Source organism: Dromiciops gliroides, chromosome 2 (genome assembly GCF_019393635.1).
Source record: "Dromiciops gliroides isolate mDroGli1 chromosome 2, mDroGli1.pri, whole genome shotgun sequence".
Lineage (NCBI taxonomy): Eukaryota > Metazoa > Chordata > Mammalia > Microbiotheria > Microbiotheriidae > Dromiciops > Dromiciops gliroides.
The window spans coordinates 274,822,134-274,836,907 of NC_057862.1; the positions used below are offsets into that span (position 1 = coordinate 274,822,134).

At 40.8% G+C, this 14,774-nt stretch overlaps 1 protein-coding gene across 2 annotated transcripts in view; it reads right to left on the bottom strand.

The window, feature by feature from the left end:
* CGRRF1 (cell growth regulator with ring finger domain 1) overlaps positions 1-8,969 on the bottom strand; it is a 64,791-nt gene extending 55,822 nt beyond the window's left edge. The window contains exon 1 of one of the 2 annotated variants that reach the window (XM_043988290.1): positions 8,768-8,969. In XM_043988290.1, coding sequence (XP_043844225.1) covers positions 8,768-8,871 — 104 coding nt within the window. In that variant the 5' untranslated portion in view covers positions 8,872-8,969. Of the gene's footprint in view, positions 1-290; positions 480-8,767 lie in introns of those variants that run through there. The other variant, XM_043988291.1, reaches the window with a different exon arrangement.
* Between the last annotated feature and the right edge of the window lie 5,805 nt (positions 8,970-14,774).

Here is a 14,774-nt window from a genome sequence, read left to right on the forward strand (position 1 = left end):
CTTGCAAATAAACAAGGGTCAAAAAGAAAAATTCAATATTCAGCCTAAAAGGTAGTTTATGAAGCACTAAGAATTGCTTCACATTCCTGGGGAAGGACGTTCCTATGGCCCAAGACGCTTGTGAAGTGTTTTCCTGTTGGGCCCGGGTATAGGCTAGCGTGGACAGCGCCTGCCCTGCCAGGTCCCTCCACCTTCAGTCCCTCACCCCAGTGCCGGTGACCACCGTGTCCCGGGCAGTCCCTTCCTGCTGCACCTAGAAGCCGACGCTCCCCTATCCCCAGGCCCCTTACCATCCCAGCACCAGGCCTGCGGTCACGACAAAGCAGGTGAAGACCAAGGCGATGTAAAAGAGTGGTGAATACTCGTAGAGCATCACCAGAAACACGGCAGCCATCGGGTGAGCGGCGAGTATCCCAGCCCTACCAGGCCCTGTCCAGCCCCGATCCGACTGAAACCCACCCAGGGATCCCGATGACTATGGGAAGCCAGCGTGGACAAACCTGGTGGTTTCGCGCTTACAGGCTGTTTGTGTACACGGAAACTAGCTAACCCGCGTACCTGAAGCTTTGAACCAACCAGGACCTTGCGTTACCCCTTCCCGAAAAAGAACTGATGGACACACGGGGTACAAGGAGATATAGTTTTGAACATGGATGGGTGTGCATTTGTTTTGACTATACAGTACTTATTTTTATAAGGTTGTTTCCCCCTCCCCCCACCTTTCTCTTGGCTTTTAATGGGGGTTGGGGGACTGTGAGGAATGTGGGAGAAGGGGTTAGGAGTAATTATAGGGGGAAAGGTCCTAGAAACTTTTTAATGTACAGAAAAGGAGGTTCTGAAGGAAGAACAATAAGGACAGTATTGAATTTAAATTCAGGAAGAATTTATTTTATACATACATATATTTATATTTTTAAATCAAGCAGAAAGAAATGGAGATTCAGTTTCACAAGGAATCCTTTGTGTTCTGCTGTGTGTACAAAAATACTTAAAAAAATTTTTTTTAGTGAGGCAACTGGGGTTAAGTGACTTGTCCAAGGTCACACAGCTAGTAAGTGTTAAGTGTCTGAGGTCATATTTGAACTCCTGACTTCAGGGCCAGTGCTCTATCCACTGCACCATCTAGCTGCCCCTCAAAAATACTTTTTTAAAGAAGTGTTTAGGTTCAACATTAAAAAAAATTAAAGGAATTTAGCCCTTTAAGAGATTTGAGTTGTATTAAAAAGTAGGGTGACAGTGCTGGTAACATTAACTCTGCCCAAGAAGAAAATTTGCCGATTCAGAATGCAGCATAACCTACAACCCCAGAGACAAAATAATGGTATATTAAACTCTTTTGGGTAACATAACTAATGTCTTTCTGATTTGGGCCCAACTTTCCTTATTGGCTCTTGTAGAAACAAAATCACCAGTATTAACTCCACCACCACTGCCACTACCACCATACATCTTATCTTCCTAATGCCGAGTATATGAGACAAAGAGATGGAGATGAAGAGAAAAGAAAGTACAGGGCAAGATCTGTAGAGTTACAGAAAAGGGGCAGCTAGGTGGCACAGTGGATAGAGCACCAGCCCTGGAGTCAGGAGTACCTGAGTTCAAATCCAGCCTCAGACACTTAACACTTACTAGCTGTGTGACCCTGGGCAAGTCACTTAACCCCAACTGCCACACTAAAAAAACTCAAAAAAAAAACAAAAATAAAAAGGGGGCAGCTAGATGGCACAGTGGATAGAGCACCGGCCCTGGAGTCAGGAGTACCTGAGTTCAAATCCGGCCTCAGACACTTAACATACACTTACTGGTTGTGTGACCCTGGGCAAGTCACTTAACCCCAATTGCCTCACTTAAAAAAAAAGGGAAATATAATCTCTATATGAGTTATACTTGTACTAGAACAATTAGTATAGACTCAGAATATCAGTTTTTAATAGTTAGGGCTGAGGGGATTAGACTGGCCAACTAGCCAAATAATATTTTTAAATTCCAATTGCCTTTTACGTAGACTATCTTGATTTTGAAGAGCTATCCTAATATTAATGCTCTTCTAGCTATTGTTCAAAAGATTGAAGGCCCAGAGACTCAATATATGTTTAAACACTAGGCTTTTATCTCCATCCACTGCATAACTTTAGGTACAACTTTTATTTTGCTTCTGTTTTCTCTACTATAAAGAACAATCTTCTGACAAGGAAAGAGTGAACAAAGTGGTTAAAAGGAACTGAAGCTCAAAATTAGTGAGGAGATAAGCCACCTGTCTTCTATAAGGTCTAAATGAATTACATACTAGGGTTTCAAATGATCCTTATTGATCTCTGAAAAATAAAAAATGGAAAATGCTTTAGGATTGTAGATGGGTAAATGTTGTTTTGATGCTCAAATAGGGAAAAAAATTGATTCTTCTAACTCAATGTGATTGAATTTAACTTTGATTCTTACCCCAATTCTAGAACATATTAATGTCATGGTCTGTAAACCTTTGGAAAGTCAAGTAAATGATAAAGACTAAGCAAGCATAGGTTAATTAAAAACAGACACTTAACAGGAAAAACAGACAGGTAACAGGAAAAAAATAGTCAAGCCAGATCACCCTCATTTCTTTTCTCAATATGATTACTAAACTGATATTGTAGTGGAATTCAGTAGCTAGGAATCAGTGGGACTGGATGTGAGAAAAGATTTTACAAAATCTTTCAAAATCAAAAACAAAATCTTTGTGGGCAACAGGAAAAGACATGACTGAAATATAGTTAGGTAGATTTAGAATACATTAAATGGAAAGACTCAAGAATAATCATCAGTGGGTCAATGTCGATCTCAGAAGAGGTCTCATTAGAGTTTTGTCAGTGACTTAGGATGTGGTAGAAAGAATACCTTCCAAGGTCCCCCACAATGTAAGTTAGGCTGAGCCATTCCAATAGTTAATATGAAATAATAACAGGTTTGTAGGTAGAAGTGTGTGTGAGAAAGATTTTTCCTCACTATTGATAAAGATGAAGAAGGCTGGAGCACTTTACTATATCAATTCCCCTTACAAGATCTCTGTGTGTGTCCTGCTGAGGAAGACAGGTGGCACATGACCACACACAGTGGATTACAGGGAGGTGAATAAAGTTTACATGCCAACTGCAGAAGATGTTTCTGACCTGGTCAATGTCATGGATTGGACAGCTCAAACTGTAGATAAGTGGTTCAGAGTTTTTAATCTCACCAGTGCTTTTTTCCCCCTCTTTAATTATGTGTCTTAGACTAGTCAGGAACAGGTAATTTTCACCTGGAAAAGAGCCCAATATGTCTTTAAACCCTTTCCTTGCTGACCCAAACACTTTTCCTCACAATGTGATATTCTGAGCAGAGACTGAAAAAAAGACTCCACTTTTGGAGGGCACTGCTGTGGATCACTACACCTTTTTTTTGGGGGGGGGTGAGGCAATTGGGGTTAAGTGACTCCCCCAGGGTCACATAGCTAGTAAGTATCAAGTGCCTGAGGTCATATTTGAACTCAGGTCCTCCTGTGCTTTATCCACTTCACCACCTAGCTGCCTCAGTCACTACACCTTCTTGACACAATGTTAATCAAACTGGATGAGGCCGTGGTGGCAGAGGAGCTTAAAGTTGCATGACTGGTGTGTAAGAAAGCCCTGAGGGGCAGGTCAGATAAGATATTCAAATACATTAATTACTGGGTGGTAGCTATGAGTCTTGCCAACTGATCTGGGATTTATAAACGACTTGAACGGATGATCCTTCATCCAGTCAAGACCAATGGAAATTACCAATGTCTTCCCCATACAGTTATTTGTGGGGCATATCAGTACCTGAGATATAATATGCCCTGTCTTGAAATGAAATAGGATGTTGCCTTTATGCGACTGGCAGAAGTTGGGGAGTGGATCCATAGACTACCTGAATAAAGGGGCTACGGTGCCCTATTGTGCTAGGCAGGGATAATGATCCCAAGGAAAAGGTACTCCTGCCCAGTGGGGTTCCTCACGCCAGAGTACCCACTTATCTCAAATAGTGCTCCATGTGTTCCCAACTAGAAAACTGGTCCTCTTTCCCATCTCAGGGCAAGAGATTTGGCCCTGCTAAATAATAGCTTTGTCAGGAGTGCCTCTATCAGGAGTGTATATTCCACCTCCCAGAAACTAAGTTCATATCAAATCAAAGCAAGGGAAGGCTCTCTGGTCCAACTGTTTCTCAGATCAGAAAGACTTACCTAACTAGGGTGGACTATTTTTGAACAGAATTCTAGTTGATCCTCCCTGATACTTCTTTATTCTGTCCCCAGGCCTTGAGGTCCCTACCCACCCAGGTCTCATACACTCTGGAAATAGCTCAGGTCACCTGTATTCACCCGGGGAATACAGTTCTCCTTTCACCAGGAATGGTTCAAAAAAATCTTACTGAGAACAGGTTTGGGAGACCATGAGGTGGTATTGTTGCTAGGTATCTTGCTTTCTAACATAGCTTCCTGGTCACCTAAAAGGACAGCCCACAAGAAGTCAGTGACTCTTAGACCTGACATATCCCACAGCCATGTGAGTCACCACACCTGCCTAGATACATTTCTGTACAGATACAATATCTGTTGAGCTACTATATTATCCCTAATGAACATCCTTTCCAAACTATCACTAAGTAAAAGTGAATTTACTTTCATTTATCAACTATTAAATGAACAAATGTCTTATTTCATTCTAATTACAAAACTAAACTACCAAGTGACCTGAGCCAGGCAGGCCTGATATACAATAAAGGTATAAATGGCATGCTTGTCAGACTTATAAATAACAAAAAAACTAGGAGCAAAAGCTAACATACTAGGCAACAAACTCAGGACCTAAAAAGATCACAGCAGGCCAGGTCAGACTAAATTGAATAATCATAAGTGACATTTACATAGCATTTTATTTGTAAGCCACTTTACATATCTTATCTCATTTGATCCCCCAAACAACCCTAATGGTAAGTACTATAGTGTCCTGTTTTACAGATGAGGAAACTGAGGCTTAGATAAGTTTCATATAATTTTTATTTCATATAGTTATTATGTTTCAGAGGTAGCATTTGAAACCAGGTTTTTCTAACTTTAAAGTCCAGCAATCTATCCAACCTATCCTGCTATCTCCATAGTATTATGAAAGTCAGCAACTCAATTCAACTGCATCAGTAAAGTATGGGTGATGTGTAATTAGACAATTCACCTAAAAAAAACTCAGTGTTTCTGATGAACTCAATATATAGCTCAAGATGAGTCAATGGGGGGGCAGCTAGGTGGCGCAGTGGATGAAGCACTGGCCCTGGATTCAGGAGGACCTGAGTTCAAATCCGGCCTCAGACACTTGACACGCTTACTAGCTGTGTGACCCTGGGCAAGTCACTTAACCCTGATTGCCCTGCAAAAAACAAAACAAAACAAACAAACAAAAAAAAGATGAGTCAATGGGATGTTGTGACATGGCAAGTCAAAAAAGTTAATGTGCATTAGTGGAATTCTATTGTCTAGAATGATGGAGGTAAAAGTCCTGAAGTACTCTATTCTGGTTAGATCACATCCAGAATAATGTGTGCAGTTCTGGGTGACATTTTATGAAGAACATTAATAAACTGCAGAGTATCCAAAGGAGGGTGACCAGGAAATGAGGATACTGGAAGCCATGATACATGAGGATCAAAGGAACTAAGAACTTTAGCCTAGAGAAACAAGATCAAATTCAAATATATAAAAGACTGTCACAGAAAGGAAAGATCAGATTTATTTTGCTTGGTTTCAAGAGAGCAGAAAGTGGAATAAAAGGGAGAGAAGTTGCTGAGAGCCAGATTTCTTTAGAAGAATAAAATTCCTAAAAATGAGAACCAACTAAAAGCTACTTCAGAGGATAGTGGGTTTTCTGTCATGGGAGGTGGGGGTGGGAAAGGTCTTCAAGTGGAGGATAAATGATTACTTGGTTGATTCTTTAAAAAGTAATTTTATTTTTCTTTGAAACATTTTTGACTTTCTTGCTGTTATCCCATTATCTCTGGGGAGTCCACAGGATTCTTTTATCAGGCACTATTGGTTCATTTTCCTTGACATTATATTTAAGTGTAGGTTTTACTCATTTTTCTTCTCTTTTTAGAGTTCTTTCTATTGCCTTATCTGCATGTGCACTGGGTTCTAGAGTATCAAGGCTTTTTTTCTTTTCATTTTTAGGCATTTTAGTCTTTTCATTGTTTTCCCCTTCATTCATTCTTTGGCTCTCTTCCTCTCCCCACTTCTCCTGCAGCATGGTACACAATGGAAGGACACAGACTATGGAGTCAAAGGACCTGGCTTCAAATCCTGCCTTTGACAATTATTAGAGTGACTTTAAGCAAATCACCTAATTTCCCTGGGATTTTTTCCTCATCTGTAAAATGAGAATGTTGCTACTTCCAGCTCCTTGCTGGGTAGGTAAGGGACCTAGGCTGAGTGAAAAGTTGGTTCACAGGGCAGGCACAAATCCTGTGTTCCTTGCAAAGGGATTATGGGATGGGTTCCTGGTCAGATCTGGAAGAAGGAATGGGGAAAGGGAGAGAGAGATTCCCCCCCCCCTGCCCTAGAGCTATTCATCTCCAGATTGTGGGGCTTAGTGTGGGGTACCTAGTATGTTTTTCAGAGTGCTCAAATCCTCCTTATGCTCTCCTTTCCTTCCCATAGCTGGGTAGAATCAGCAAACTGCCACTTATTGTGGAATGAGGGGGTTGGGGGTCCCTATCCTAAATCCAGGCCCCAGCAACAAGGTAGTACATTTTTAGGCCACTGATTCCTTCTTCCCCCTCCTTCTTTCCTTCACTTGACTGGGCAGAATCAATGTATCCTGCTTTCCATGTAGTGGTGGGAGGGTAATAGAGTGGGGATCATTACAGCTATAAAGCACCCTAAGACCACACTGAGTCACAAACTTGTACTCACAATGGCAGGTACAGTCATGGTGCCAAGGGAGCTCTAGGTTCTCCACTGTTAATTCATGAGTACATTGTTCAAGGTTGGGGGGGGAGTTATCATATGAAATCATCTGTATTTAGTCTACTCTGTCAAATAATTCCTTTGTTTTGGTGTTGCTAAAGAAAAGTAGTATCCCCCCCCCCCCCACACACACACACTATTCATACATTTTGCTGGAAACATAACTAGATGATTACCTGCAAAGGCTATTGTACGATATTGTATTGACAAAATCTCATAATTGGAAAGGATATTAGGGGTCATTCTAATATAATCTTTAGCAAAATATGAATGGGACAGGCTAGATTACATTGATCTTTGAGTCTTAAGCCTGAAATTCCATCATTAAGGACCAGACAAGAATAAAGAATCTTTCATTTGGATTCTATACATGGTATTTTCTTCAACAGTGTAAAACCTCTTAGGTAAACATATGTTTCCCAGTTTTGTCTCAATGTCAAAATCATATCACAGAACAAAATTATCTAGTATTCATGCCTCTTAGAATTATATAATTTTAATATGCGCTTTGGAGACACTTTATTAAAGGCAAATCCTTAGAGCTATGTGCATTGTACTCAGTCAAATGCTTTTTAAACATCAATAAATAAGTTAAAGTGATATCTTCTATTCCATATGTCTTTCAGGTCAACAGTGAGTCTATAAAGATGTCGTTAGCTATGAAAACTGACTTTTTCCTTTTAGTTATCAAGAATACCCTCAATATAAGGACAAAATACTCTCAAAGATTTTTAAAAGATGAGAAAAGTAGGCATATGAATTAGTATCTGATGCCTTCTCCGTTGCTTTATCATCTCTGATCTTTTTAATACTTTAGACACCTCCCTTCCTTTGAGAGCTCTTGAAAAATCTGCCCTTAACTGCTTTTAAACTTGTGTCCCTTCCAGTTTGGATTGCTTCTCTCTGTACCTTTACAACTGCATCTCAAGGGTCACTGCAACTCTTTTACTTTGTAATACTAAGAAGTACAGTCCAAAGGTGATGATTCTTTTATGTAACCAAGTAGAATACATTGTTAAAGAAATGCCAGCCAGGGGGCAGCTAGGTGGCGCAGTGGATAAAGCACCGGCCCTGGATTCAAGAGTACCTGAGTTCAAATCCGGCCTCAGACACTTGACACTTACTAGCTGTGTGACCCTGGGCAAGTCACTTAACCCCCATTCCCCTGCACAAAAAAACAAAACAAAGCAAACAAAAAAAGAAATGCCAGCCAGGACCTGTTCCATTAGATATCTCTGCTGTCCTTTCAGTTTCAACATTAAAATGTTCTTCACATGATCTGACTTTCCCAGAACTCTCAGCAAACTCTTTTCTACCTTCAGCGCTTTTAAATTTTCATTTGTGTTCTGCATGCTCTCAAACTAGACTGCAATGATACTTGAAAGAGGCCCATATTTTTTCTTTCTTATGTGCATCGTTAAGAAGTTTATCATTATCTGTCAATGAATTTCAGCAAAGCTTATTTAGAAAAAAAAAACAAACCCGAACCTTCCAAATGTATAAGGAATAAAACGAAAAATTCAACATTCAGCCTAAAGAGGCACTTAGAAATATTGATTATTGCTTCATATTCCTGGGGAAGGACATGGGATCCTATGGCCCGTGACGCTAGTGGGGTGTTTACCTATCGGGCCGGGTGCAGGCCAGAGTGGACTCCCCACGGGCCTCAGGACCGCGTCCCTCATCTCCTCCCGCGGTCATCCCCTCCCAGGTGACCACGACGTCCCACCGCGCCCGGCCTAGAAGCCGGCTCCCCCCTCACCCTAGGCCCCTTACCATCCCAGCACCAGGCCGGTGGTCACAATAAAGCAGGTGAAGACCACGGCGATGTAAAAGAGAGGTGAATACTCGTAGAGCATCACCAGAAACACTGCAGCCATCGGGTAAACTCGGCCAGGATCCCAGCCCTGTCCAGCCCAGACCCGATTAAAGTATCCCGGACATCCTGTTGACTATGGGAAGCCAGCGTGGACAAACCTGCTGACATCGCGCTCTCCCGGTGTTTTTGACTAGAGTGAAACCCTGGAATCTGAATACCTCGTGTCTGAGAGCCAATCAGAACATTGGTTGCCTGGAGAGGCCCGCCCCTTTTGCGTTGGTGGGCGTGGTAGGCTGGAGGTACACTCGACAGCAACAAGGGAGTTTAGAAGAGGAGAGATTGAAAGGAAATGTAATAAGTTCCTTTTTGGATATGTTGAGTTAAAGACAATCTACAGCAAAGCTTCTTAAATTGTGGGTCGCCACCCCATCGCGTAGCTCAATATGGGGTCGCGAAAAATTTGGAAGCAGTAGGTTATGTATATCTATTTTATGTACCTGTATGTACCCGTAGTCGCATAAAAATCTCTCGGAAGAAAAGGTGGTTTACCGGGCATTCAGTTTTAGATGGGAGATTGGAAGTCAGCATAGCTATTAGGGATTGATTTGAGAATCATCAGCATAAGGACGATCATTGAATTCATGGCAGCTGATGAAATCACTAGGTGAAACTATAATGGGGAAAGAGAAGAGGACCGAGGACAGAGCCCCGAGGAGATGAGAATACAAGGTGACTAATAAGTAGTTAGGGAGGAGAACTAGGAGAGAATAGTGTCACAAAAAAAACTAAAGAGTAGAGGTTGATGGTCATTGTCAAAGGATTCAGGGAGGTTGAGAAGAATGAGGACTGAGAAAAGGCCAATTAGATTTTGCAATTAAGAGGGAATGGTTTTGGTTGAATGATGAGGTTAGAAGCCAGTCTGTAGTGAATTAAGAAGAGTGAAAGAACAAAGAGCACCCCTTATTGTAAATGCCCTTCTCAAAGAATTTAGCAGCAAAATGGAGAAGGGATATGAGAAGAAAAGTAGTGAGAAGGGATGGAAGAGTGTTGGGTATAGGTGATAGGAAAGCTGCCAAGAGACAAGACTGAAGGTAGGTGAGAGTGAGACTGATAGATAGGGAGGGCAGTCTACTGGATAAAATTAGATGAAATGAGGGTTTTGAACTGGCAAGAAGGGCCGCCTCAGTATATGAGACAGGGATGAAAGAGGAAATAGTGGCAGAAGACATCTGGATGATATGAGATGAAGAGGAGAGAAGAGGGAGGGGTTTTGTTTTTGTTTTTGTTTTTGCAGATGGCCCTAATTTTTTTCTATAAAATATGAAGTAGGCTTCTTGACTAGGAGGGTAGTGACAAGAGTAGCCATGAGAGTTTTGAGGAGGGATGGAAAAAATTTGGAAGAGCTGCTGTGGTTAGTGGGATAATAAGTTATTGAGGAGGTGTGAAAGGATTGCCTTTCAGTAATAAGGACCCAGTTGAAGTTATGTAAAAAAATTTTTTGGACCAAGTCAGTACAATTTTATCTTTTTGTCTAGTTTCATTCTGTAGCACCAAAGCTGAGGCTTAACAGGGAAAGAACAGTGACAGGATAATGGGGCAAGAGATTCAAAATGTTTGGGGCAAACTGCCTCAGTTTACCCAAATAACTCGAGGAGACCACCAAGTCAAGCAGAGACAGATTTATTACATTCCTGCAGGAATGTGCAGACTCAATAACTGAGTTGAAATAGCTAATACATGCCTTGAGCTTTTATAGGAATGTTGGTCAGGGGAGAAGTCCCCATGCACACTAGGGTAAGCTCACAATCTAACATCCAATCCTGTCTCACCCAGGGTGCGTGTTTAGCTCGTGATCAATGTATGGATACATGCATATGTGTTCCAGGAACAAGGGGGGAAAGGGGAGGGGGAACAAGATCAAACCGAAGGAAGAGGGATGGGGGAGTGACAGTCAGATGTTTCAGATCTCACAGTTCCCCCTCTCTCCCAGCCCCTATCTCTAAAGGTATTCAACTTGAATAACAAGAAAAGTCACTCAGGTGTTTCAGCATTGTTTTATAGTTGTATTAATTTTAGAAGGATGACAGGGTTAAAATTTATCTTTGGCCATGTTGGAAAATCAAAGAAATAGAATAAAGAATAAAAGAATAATCCATTGTTGGGACCCTAGGATCAAGGGGATTCTGCTCTGAAAAAAAGAGACATGTCACTTAACATCTGGTCTCAACTTAATTGCCACATCCTGTGCTGAGCCTTGTCCTTTCTTCTTGAGTCCCGAGTATTGAATTGGTGGGCAAACTCCCCAACCCACTCAACAGGGACTGGGGTTCTGACACATGATAGATTCCAGATAAAACTAATATGTAGCTGACAAGTGGGGAGACTGAGCAGAAGTAAAAATACTGTTAATTGGCAATAGAACTTAAAGGAGACAGAATTTGACAAGCAATAAACTTTTGTTTTTGTTTTTTGTTTTGTTTTTTTTTTTTGCGAGGCAATTGGGGTTAAGTGACTTGCCTAAAGTCACACAGCTAGTAAGTGTTAAGTGTCTGAGGTCAGCTTTGAACTCAGGTCCTCCTGAATCCAGGGCCTGTACTCTATCCACTGTGCCACCTAGCTGCCCCCAGCAATAAACTTTTAAACTAACTATACTGGGGCGGGGCTGGGTATCTTCCAGACCCCATCCTCAGAGTTTAATCTGACTCAAATCCATAATCATCTCATACAAAAAGAAGAGGAAAGTATAGAGTTGAAATGGTTCACCAAGGATCAAGATGGGGAAGGGAAGATAGTTTAACAGTGCAGGGGTGATCTGGGAAAGAACTGAGGGGTCAGAGATTGGAGGTCAGAGTGTGGATGAAGAACAAAGTTTGGACTTACAAGGCAGAAGGACAGTATGACAACAGATCAGACAAAGGAATTTCAGAGTTCATGAACATGGAAGTGCTTCATTTATAGGTGATGGCAAGATCAATGATATGACTATCTTTGCATGGGACTGAGATGAGGTGAAGGAGTAGATCATGGGAAATGAATAAGTTGAAGAACTGTGAAATTAAGGTGTTTCAGAGAATATCAATATTTATATTAAAGTTCCCTATGTGGAAATTTATTTTGATTTGGGGACCCTACCTTTAGGCTGAGATTAGAAAGCCTTAGGCCCTCAGGGTCTCTCCCCCTCCTCCTCAGCTTCAGCTGAGGAGAAAAAGCCCCATGGGCAGGAGCTGACTAGAGGAGGACGGACTAGAAAGACTAGAGGGGAGCACGGACAAGGACGGAGGAGAGTTTGGTTCCGAAAAGGAGAGATGGGGCTGACAAGGTTACAGGCCTTAATACAAACCAGGGAAAGTGTAACGTGCCCTGAGGCCAGAGGCAGCTAAGGCCCTTATTGTATTCAAGAAGTTTGAAGGCAGCAGGTGGGAAAGAGAGCAGTGGAAAGAGACCGAAGGAAAGCAGTCAGGTTGTACATTTTATTTCCCTGTATTCTTAATTTTAAATAGTATCTCATAAATAAACTCTGCTTTGATTATTTAGTTAAGAGGCTTCTTAATCCTGTGCTTATCAATTTGGGTGTGGAGCAGTGTGGTGGAACTTTATAAACAGCCCATATTAAATTAAACGCAGTCAGATGGCCAAATAGTCACAAGTCACCAGATTAGTCCTCCAGTCAGATTAGCCCCCCAAATTAGGCTAGTCAATTTAAAAATATTCTAACATTTGAATGGCAACCATGAAGGGATTTATGGCCCAATTATAATTTCTTTAAATTTATCATTTTTCATATAATCATCATTTTTCATAAATCCAATTACATATAATTTTTCCAGGTTAGTTATAGTTATGAATAATTAATTTTTGTACACCTACAATAAATACAAGAGTTGAGGAGGAAAGACCCTGTTAGCCAAGCACCGAATTAATCAAGGAAAGAAGGAGAGTGTCTTGGAGGTTGGGAAATAGCTACAAGAATTTTAATTGCATGGTACATATAGAAGGAGTGAACCTCAAAAGAGGAGAGGCTTCTGAGTGATGGTGGTAGAGCAAGAACATGGAAGTGGCATTGGAGGCAAACGTGTTTCCTTTGGATGCATGGGATGTGAGATATATATATGGTCAAACCAGCAGATTCAGACTGCATACAAGCAGCATACATGAATCCCAGTTCATCGAACCAATTTTTATTGCCTCAGTTGGCTGTGGATCATTATCTGAAGGGAACATAATGCAGGCCAAGAAGTAAAGTGGTATTGTCGAACAACTAAAGTGCCAGTTTTCTAATGGTATTTAATTATTGAGACAATGGCAAAAGTAGGAGCTATGTCATGAAGTACTGTACCAGACTATTATTTTTTTTTCCGGACAATGAGGGTTAAGTGACTTGCCCAGAGTCACACAGCTAGTAAGTGTCAAGTGTCTGAGGCCAGATTTGAACTCAGGTCTTCCTGAATCCAGGGCCAGTGCTTTATCCACTGTGCCACCTAGCTTCCCCAGACTGTTATTTTTAAAAGAATTTTATTTTCTCCCAATTACATGTAAAACAATTTTAACATCCATTTAAAAAACTTTACGTTCCACATTCTCCTTCCTTCCTACTCCCCTTTCCCATCCCCCTTTAAGAAGGCAAATAATTCAAGTTATACATGTGTAATCATGCAAAACATTTCCATGTTAGGTTATGAAAGAAACAAACAAAAACACCTCAAAAAATAAAGTAAAAAAAATATGCTTCAGTGTGTATCCAGACACCATCAGTTCTTTCTCTGGGGATGGATAGCATTTTTCCATAAGTCTTTAGAGTTGTCTTGGATCATTGTATTGCTGAGAATAGCCAAGTCATTCACAATGACAAATCTTACAATATTGCTGTTACTTTGTACAAAGTACATTTTATCTTTCATCAGTTTATGTAAGTATTTCCAGGTTTTTCTGAGAGTATCCTGCTCATCATTTCTTATAGCACAATAGTGTTCCATCATAATCACATAACACAAATTTGTTCAGTCATTCCCCAATTGATAGGCATCCCCATAATTTCTAATTCTTTACCACCAGAAAAGAGCTGCTATAAATATTTTTGCACATATAGGTCCTTTTTCTTTTTGTTTTTTATTTCTTTTTGGATACTGACTTAGTAGTCGTATTGCTAGGGCAAAGAGTATACATACATTTTATTTGTTGTTTGTTTTTTGCTTGTTTTTGTTTTGTTTTGTTTTGTTTTTGTGGGGCAATGAGGGTTAAGTGGCTTGCCCAGAGTCACACAGATAGTAGATGTCAAGTGTCTGAGGCCAGATTTGAACTTAGGTCCTCCTGAATCCAGAGCCAGTGCTTTATCCACTGCATCACCTAGCTGCCCCTGGAGAAGACTTTTGAGAGACCCTTAGACAGCAAGGAGATCAAATCAGTCAATACTTAGAGAAATTAATTCAGGCTTTTTAATGGAAGGTCAAATATTAAAGCTGAAGCTTTAATACTTTGGCCACATAATAAGAAGGTAGGATTCATTAGAAAAGATCTTGATGTTGGGTAATATTGAAAGTAAAAGAAAAAGAGAATGGCAGAGGATGAAATGGATAGTGAGATGGAAACAATGAACATGGACTTGGACAGACTTTGGAAGATAATGGAGGAGAAAAGGGCCTGGCTTGCTATGGTCCATGGGGTCATGAAGAGTCAAACATAAGTGAACTACTTAACAACAATAACAACATACACATACATATACATATATATGGTTTTATAGCCCTTTGGCCATAGTTCCAAATTGCTCTACAGAATGCTTGAATCAGTTTACAACTCCACCACCAGTGCATTAATGTCTCATTTTCCCCATATCCCCTACAGCATTTGTCATTTTCCTCTGCTGTCCTATTATCAGATCCAATAAGTATGAGGTAGTACTACAGAATTGTTTTGACTTACATCCTTCTAATCAATAGTGAGTTAGATGGGGGCAGCTAGGTGGTA